At 29.9% G+C, this 9093-nt stretch overlaps 1 protein-coding gene across 1 annotated transcript in view; it reads left to right on the forward strand.

Moving 5' to 3' along the window:
- The window catches only part of LOC106460582, a 6856-nt gene extending 1604 nt beyond the window's left edge, over window positions 1–5252 (forward strand). Inside the window, exons 2-6 of the mRNA XM_013920301.2 lie at window positions 63–124; window positions 386–487; window positions 2981–3007; window positions 4300–4362; window positions 5148–5252. Of these exons, the coding sequence (XP_013775755.1) occupies window positions 63–124; window positions 386–487; window positions 2981–3007; window positions 4300–4362 (254 nt within the window). The 3' untranslated portion in view covers window positions 5148–5252. The remainder of the gene's footprint in view (window positions 1–62; window positions 125–385; window positions 488–2980; window positions 3008–4299; window positions 4363–5147) is intronic.
- The last annotated feature ends 3841 nt before the right edge of the window (window positions 5253–9093 follow it).

Genomic DNA, 9093 nt, shown 5'->3' on the forward strand with positions numbered 1-9093 from the left:
AGTTAACAGATGACCACTTTATATGTTTTAGAGTTAACAGATGACCACTTTATATGTTTTAGAGTTAACAGATGACCAGCTAGAGAAGTTTTTTGCGTGTGAAAAAGAGAATGCCCCTGCCTGGGTAAGGACAAAGTTTGTATTTAATCCTTTCGTTTGAAAAATATGTAGCTACAGGTTAAAAACTCAATTAAACTGCTGTTGTATTGATAATGGCAAAACAAATAGGAATTTATGTTAAAAGGAGATACATCTTTCTCACCACTGTTTTACTATATACAACAAAACAGGATAAAATCTAAACAATCTCCTATATTTCTATTCGTCATCTAATGTTCTTTCTAATTTCCCAAACAATGATGATAATTTGTGTTTCTCCCAAAAGTTTTTAAAAGAATATGATGACTGCAAAGATAAACATATGCCTGGCACTACCGACGTGGAAGCTTTGAAGAAAATATGCGATGGAGAAGAAACAGCAATGAAGGTAAGATACTTAAAACATATTCATGTTATTTCAAAGTAAGTTTTCTTTTGTCTCAGTTTAATTTCCAATAAACCCCTAGCACGCCCACGCTCAGTAGGAGTTCGTTTGGTTCATATCAATAATTTCTTTTGACCTCCGATTCAAATTTTCAGTTAATTCGAGTTTCCATACTTAAGGTGGGCAGAGCATACAAAAAACCCATTATATAGCTTAGTGCTTAGCAATAAGTACAAATTTTGTGTTAGAATACCTACATTACACGTTAGTGAATTAAATAATTTTCAGTACTTTTGGTATTGATGGTGAAACCTACTTGTTCTGACATGTTACTTTGTTATTAGCTTATCAGAAAACGGGTTCCTTTAAATGAACTATAACTGTAACTCTGATTGAGCTGTTATCTATAATTTTGTTACCGGTGTTGTCATAGATAATGTTTATTTCACAAATGGTTCAATAACTAAACTAAGTGCACTTAGTTTTGCTGTAAATGTTTGTATTCAAACACCTTTATTGTTTTTCAACCTTTCTCTTTAACGTAGTAATATTAAAATAAATTATTTGTTACGACAATGTAATTGTTCCACAGTGGCTCATCTGTAAATCCGAAGGCTTATAACGCTTAAAATCGGGTTTTGATACATTGTGTAGTTTTGTGCTTAATTATAAGCGTTAGATAGGATCTGAGAAAGATAATTTATTTTGTATTCAATTTCTTGAAAACAAAGAACATAATGGAGAATGATTGTAACTGTTATATATTACCTCCATTGTTTATAGAACACATTATTTCATGATTTATATCACTCGTAAATAATTTTAGTATTGAATATTCTATATTGCCTTCATTTCTGAAAACCTCTTGATGCAGTGACAATAAGATTATTTAGGGTTTTTCTACTATTTAGTAGTTCTTTTATCTCTTGTGTGAAGCTTTTATTAAACAAGTTTTATATTTATATGTAGTTAATTATTTTACGTAAATAATACCCCCCCCCCTATGTTTATTACGCTAAACATTAGCCTTCGCTGCCTGCGGTGGACAGAGGATAGAAGGTATGTTGTGTGGCTTTTTGCTTAGAAATAAAAATATATATGTATATATCAGTTCCTACATTATATAATATTGTAATATAACTAAACAAACAAACACGAACGCTCGCAAAAAATGTAGGATACACCCTAGTGGTTTTATATGGTTATATTGTTTTCTTTTTATTATAGAACGATTGTTCGTTGACTTTTGAATAAATATATGAGAATGAAGAGATTCGTATTTCGATACCGTAGGTTGTGAGTCGAGCACTTTAACTACCAGGTCTATTGATGAGTGAACACGAACATTATATGAATACAAGTGGCTGTCTCGCAGTAACCAGTCTCTGTCTCGAAAACCAAAATTTTGGTTTTCACGTTGCGTTTCGGCAGTTTATTGTCCGTATACATTTGTTTACATTTATGCATATGTTTTGGTTTTCACGTTGCGTTTCGGGCAGTTTCTTGTCCGTATACATTTGTTTACATTTATGTATATGTTTTGGTTTTCACGTTGCGTTTCGGCAGTTTATTGTCCGTATACATTTGTTTACATTTATGCATATGTTTTGGTTTTCACGTTGCGTTTCGGCAGTTTCTTGTCCGTATACATTTGTTTACATTTATGTATATGCCCCCAGTGGCGCAGCGGTATGTCTGCGGACTTACAACGCTAGAAACCGGGTTTCGATACCCGTGGTGGGCGAGAACAGATAGCCCATTGTGTAGCTTTGTGCATAAATTAAAACAAAACAAACCCTAGTAACAAAGCATGAAACATACCCTAGTACCTGTATTGTCATAAATTAGGCAACCATTTCCCTAAAGTCATATCCTAATTATTGTTGCAATACATTGCAATATAATATAATGACTACTGAGTAGTCTGCATTTGTCATATAAATAAATAATTTAATTTTCCATTTCTAGATAGGGGTTCGGCAATTATTTGACAGTTTATATTATATATACAAACAACACAATAACTATAAGTTTACCCTAGAAACGGCTTTTACTAATTAGAATTAATTTCTCAATCTGAAACATCTTTAAATTCAAACTACATTTTTTCACTTTGTTATCAATGTGTTTCGTTTAACCATTCATTACAGACTTTGTCAGAACATATTACTTAAATATGCATGTACAGTGATAACATTAGTTCTCTATAAAACACGTATTTCTTATAATGTTACATTTTTTATGTTCTTTACCCAAATGGAATCTACGTTTATGTGTATTGTGTTAACTGTACAAATAAATGAGTTATATTAAAAAACGTTGGAAAATGGACTTTTTACCTTTTGGCTAAATACATGTCATAAATGAGAAACATAAGTATTATAAGTTGGAAAACATTAAACATAGCATAATATAATACATGGTAGTTACTTCATTAGTTAGTTATGGAAAAATTCAAACTTATATAATCATGTTTATATATATATTTTTTGCTAGATTGCCATATGCCTCAAGCCTGCAATTGTAAGTATACATTTTTATTTTATGCTATGCTTTAAATATTTTAATATAGATGTTTTGTATTGTTTGCCAGAGGGATTTTGGCATTACGTAATGATGATGTACGTCGCCTAAAAATGTTCTGACCATCTAAATACATGACGTTTCGAACTTCCTAGAGTCATGGGGAAAAAACAAACATTGTTTAAAAATAGCAGAGGTAGTGACTCAGTGAGTGAGTGAGTTAGTTATTGGTTCATTATTAGTCAGACAGTTAAATAGTAACGTTATGACTTAGATACTTAATCAATCAGTGACCTCAATGGTTAAAAAAATCAGTGCTGTATTTATTTTTATTTTACTTTGTGGTAATTCAAATGTTTATTTCATTCGTCTTTTGATACGCACGGTGGGCAGATCACAAATAGCCCATTGTGTGAATCTTTTTTTTTATGAGTTAGGCCTATCAACAAATGTACTCTGTAGAACATTATTGAATAAATGTGTAAGTCGTCATAGATAAATGAACTGGACTTTTCCTTATTTTAACCGAATAATAAGAGAAGACACACCCAACGATAGAAACCACTAAAACATCATTATTTTTTCTCCGTATCTTATGATATCTTTTCTCTATATTTAATAAGCACCTCTGATGTGTTTAATTTGAAATTTTGTTTACAAAAGTTCAAAATCATCCGTAAATAAAATGCAAAGTGTTAAAACATTTAAAGAAGAACCCACAGAGGTTTCAACAGTACTAAATTCATAAAATTAATGCATTCACCCTGTATACAACGTTTTTAAATGACTTACTTGTGTAAAACAGAAAAGTTTCTAATGTAGTTACAATGTCGTGTTTATTACTTTAAACGTGAGGTTTTAATTTTCAAATTTATGAAAATGTAGTTCAGCATGTTTTATACGTCTTGAGACAAACGACTTTATTTCTTTAAGTTGAACTGTAAGCCAGTTTAATTAACGATTTTACTACAGTTTTAGGTAAACTAGTATAATAACTTTAAAAGCAAACAATGTTTTAATTTAATTCAAAAATATTACCGTAAACCGCAACTATTTAGTGGAAAATGTATTGTTAAAAGTACAAATGATCTGAGCATTTCAGTTGAAATTAAACTCAAAATTATCTTAATAAAAATAATTTCCTAATGTATTACATTTTTCTCAACTTATATCTATTTCCCGGTAATTCTTATCAATGTAATACAACCCAATGAAGCAAAAGACGATTTAATAAGTATTTGATATGTATAGAAGAGTGTTTGTTATAACATGTAATTCATATATTTTTTCAGGATTTAATAGAAGATGAGCTGAAGGAAATTGAAATAAAGTGTCTGCGTGAAGCGGAGGCTTAGGTACGATTAAACTTTAAGCAACCTGATCACATATCTTCTTTCATATAGATAAATATCCCTGACACAATTTGAAGTTTGGTACATAAAACGTGAACTCCTCAATCTTGCTAATTTGTGAATTAAACTGGAATACAGTTATGGTGTGTGTACTATATAGAAATATTGCTATTGCTACACACACTATAATTTCTATATAGTTATAGTGCTACACACAATATTTCTATATAGAGTAATTTGTGCAACGATTGTAGTTTTTGTTTAGTGCTACGACTGTAGTTTCTGTTTAACACTTTTCAATTATTTTTCATTAGTTCTATCAAAGTAATGTATGGTTCATAGAGAATTAGGGACGTAGAAAATATAAAACAGGACATATTTTTGTCTTGAGTTACGACATGCTTCTCTAAATCAGCGAATGTTAACAAGGTTTAACTCGCATTATGGCTACTTTACTTCTTTTAAATAAAATATTATCATATTGATGAAAATTTGCTTCAGAGTATAGCCCATTGATATGAAAGTGGTAAATATTTTAAAATCGATAAATTTATATATACATATTATAGATATAAAATCGAAGAACAGGACGGCTGTCAAGACATTCTGATATATTAAATTTTCAAAACAAATATGTCATTCTGAGAAAGTAACACAATATTTTTAAATTTTATCTATATTGGTTTCATCTAAACTTAATTAGTACGAATATTCTAATTAAATCTTGATTTCGAAATAAGGAACTACATATGTTTTATCTAAACTCGTATTTTAACATTTTTTTTCAGATGACAGTGCTGTGTTTACTCTATCAAGATAAAAGTTTCTTTTTGAATATTTTTTGTTCAATAAACTCATGAACTTTAAATAATAAATTAAAAATACACAAATTATAACAAATATCTTTGTTTTTATTTGACTTTAATGTCAGTGATTGCTACAATAATTAATTAATCAATGGTGCTCTATTTCTATTTATCAAATTTAAGTATAAAACAATAATTTGTTTTATTAGTAAACAGCATAATAATATAGTAATTATATTTGACATCATTAATGATAAGAATCTCTTTCAGTTCTCTGTTTCAACAACTAGGTAGCATATCATACATCAGTTTACGATCTGGTGCCAAGTAATGAATATTATTCTGATAAATTCGAGCGATACTTATCATCATTATTATTACTATCGATCTTAAATACGATTTAAAGGTGAATTACAAACACCACAAAAGCAGTTACTACAAAACTTTTATTTCCCTACAAGAATGGACGAGTCGGGTTCTCGTTTTCTTTTTTTCTTTCTTCCTTTCCTTCAGCTGTAACTCATAAACTACAGTGTTTTTACTTCCAGCCTGTACACCAAAAACATTTCACTACTCCCTAAGATTATCTTTTCAACCTGAAGTCCCAAGAGATCCACGATAGGCTAATTACAGCATAAAATATATTCAACAATACAGATTGGTAGTTATTTCCTAATACGCATATGAAGCAATAGATGGCGCTACACGTGATGTTAATCGTCAAAAAGTATATCTCTAGAAACTACCAACAAAAAAAAATTATTTCAAAATTATTGGATTGTAGAGATTCCACCACCTGACATATATATGCATCCACACTGTGAGTGGTTGAATGCAGGAATGGGTAATGCAGATTTTCCTTCCATCCCAAATGCCCTCTAGTTTCTGATTTATTTCCATCTTTACATCCCAACAATTTTGGAATAAACTTTTTTATTACTAGTAAGTATCATAAACTCGATTAGAATAAAACAACACGGAACTAGTTTCCTTCACTTAGCGATCATGACAATGCTCTACGTTGGCTTTTGAAACCTAGCAGAAGTGAAAAACCCAAACTTAAAGATTCTAACTGATAACAACTTGTCTTCAAAATTAAAGAACTCTTAAAAAAAACATGCCATACAAAATTTAGAGAAAATAAAAATGATTATTAACGTAATGAGCAAAAACCTAAGCATATAGAAGAATTACGTGTTACTCCAAATGTCTGATATGTTGAGTTTAGGATATAAAACATCAGACAATGGAAATAAAAAAGGTATATCTGAATAACATAATGTAATGAAAAAAAAGCATCTATCAACTACACCGTTAAAACTGGAATGTGGCACTATTTTACTCCTCATGAAACTTACAAGTATATCACTGTATTCAAAAATCTGATCAGAGCCTATAATCAATCACATCATTACTAGATACCGGGTTTCAATACCCATGGTGGGCAGAGCATACATTGCCCTTTGTGTAGTTTTGTGCCTAACACACAACAACAACACTGAAGGATTTTTCTATAATCTCTTGTAAATCATAAGGATTTCGTCCGTCCACACAGTCATATAACATTTCTTAAATTGATAATTTACTAGTTTGTACTTGACTGCCTACATTCAACTGAAAATTTACATTTGTGACTGATTTGTAAAGTGCTTTCCCCATTATAGACTGATTATTGTGATTAACATTCACTGTTCTCATTTAAAGACTGTTTGTGGATTCTTATGTAGATGTTTTAAAACTTCTAACTTTGTTTAGTGTGGAACTTAAAGGTGTTTTTCACAGGCATTTTTTGGAAATCCGCCTGTTTATGTTCAGTATTTAACCCTATGTACCCAGGCATCATTTACTGTGCATGTCACGAGGTTTTAGTGTCTTACATTCAAAATTTTATTAAACTAGTTTTTCTTTATGTTATACCAACTAGTATAGCATAAAACCATAGTTAATAATCGATATCTTAATATTATATAAGTTTTAAGTTCTTACTTTTATAAGGCAATATTTTTAAAAATCCTACATTTCCCCTAGTGTGAGAAAGGTAACACATTTTCTGTAGGCATCCCATCTTCTATATTCTATTCACCACCCTTCCAATCAGTTCAAACTTTAAGATAAATTACTCACTATAAAATCTTCATTGCTCAGAAAAAACATAATGTTTATAGTTTTCAATTTTGTTGAGCCATCAAATAGAAAATTAGACCCCTCTTGCCACACACACATCTGTCACATCCTCTCTTTTAGGATTTGTTAATAGTTCTATCTTACATTTAATTTTATATTATAACCAATAGAAAGCCAAGGTTTTCATCTATCAAATGACGTATTGCATTGTGTTGTGTTATGAACAGAGAATTGTCAATTATTCGTTTAGTAGAAGCTTCATTCCCACAGGAACGATAACGACTAGCTTGAATGAATTTGTAATGGCTCTTGTCTCGTAGTTAGAAAGCCAGAAAAATTCTGATAGTTTAATGAAGTTCTCTGTATTTTTGCATGTTATTATTTTATGTTCTTTGGTGCATTATTTAATTAAATAAAAAATTATTTAGTACATTACTACCATTAGTATAAAAAAAGTATGGTTATGTATCATCGACGATAAACATCAAGAAAAAAAAGATTCGGTTAAGTACTTTATTTCTTGTTTCTTATGTTTATTCTTTATGTACTATTATAAAAGTAACTAAAATATAAAACACAGCTTTTAAATTTATCATGATATCTATTCCATTTTATGAAACACTGTTTGTTTTTACTCCTTCATTGTTTCCATAATATGCCTTCCACAGCATAGACGTCATTGGGGATATAGCACATTATTCTGATTTATAAAATGTCCCTTATAATTTTTCACCAAGATAATCTTGCAATGTATACACTGGAGGATGCCCCCCATTGGCACAGTGCTATGTCTGAGGACTTATACTGGGTTTCAGCAGCGTTAAATCCTTAAGTCTAATCTATTTACCTTAAATATAATGTTCGTAAATGAATTTGTATAATGTCTAACTCATGCAATAAACATACATTATTTTAGCCTAGTTTAATTTTCCTGTTTATTACAATAAATTTAATGTTTACATTTTCACTTTTAGGAAAATATGTTTCTTTACACTGAACTGTAATCGAGTTCAGTTAAATATCTTACTATAGTTCTGAGTAATGCTGTTAAATCAGTGTTTTAATTTAATGGAAAATATTCAGTAAACCGACACGTCTTGTGGAAAATTTCTTATCTTAACAATACAAATGTACTTTTTTATCCTACTTTTCTAGTTGAAATTAAACTCACTATTATCATTATAAGAAATAATATCTGTAATAATTTGAATTATTCAGATATTGAGACTTTTTCTGAACTTGCTTTTACTGCCTGTGAATTCATTGTTGCATATATCATCACAAATAAAGTAAAATAACCAAATAAAACAAAAGAGGATTTAATAACGATTTGCTGTTAAGGCAAAAATGTTTATTAAAACAGGTAATTTAAATATTTTTTTTCAGAATTTAATAGAAGATAAATTGAAGTAAATAGAAGAAGAATGACTGTGTGGAGTGGAGGCTTAAGTACTTTTAAACGGTAAAAAAAACGATATGACTTTCAAAGTTGGATGTCTGGTACCTGTCAATACAAACTTCTCAGTTTCGCCGCATTTGATATTTTAAGTTGTGTTTTGTCAATATAATTTTGAAAGGTTCTATCTAAATATTTAATAATATTTCAATTAATAACGTTAGACTAACTATTAACTCCAAGTAAATCAAGAAACAACTTCAGTTCCACAACTAAATTTACGGAGTTACTACGCTGAAGTCTAGAGTTCGTTCCCCCCAATGGACAGAGCTTAGGTAATCTACTGTGTAGCTATGTGGTAAAACAAAGTAAAAAAATCTCGAAAATAGTTTTACTATAGTGATACTT

The sequence above is a fragment of the Limulus polyphemus genome, unplaced genomic scaffold (genome assembly GCF_000517525.1).
Source record: "Limulus polyphemus unplaced genomic scaffold, Limulus_polyphemus-2.1.2 Scaffold800, whole genome shotgun sequence".
In the NCBI taxonomy this organism is placed as follows: domain Eukaryota; kingdom Metazoa; phylum Arthropoda; class Merostomata; order Xiphosura; family Limulidae; genus Limulus; species Limulus polyphemus.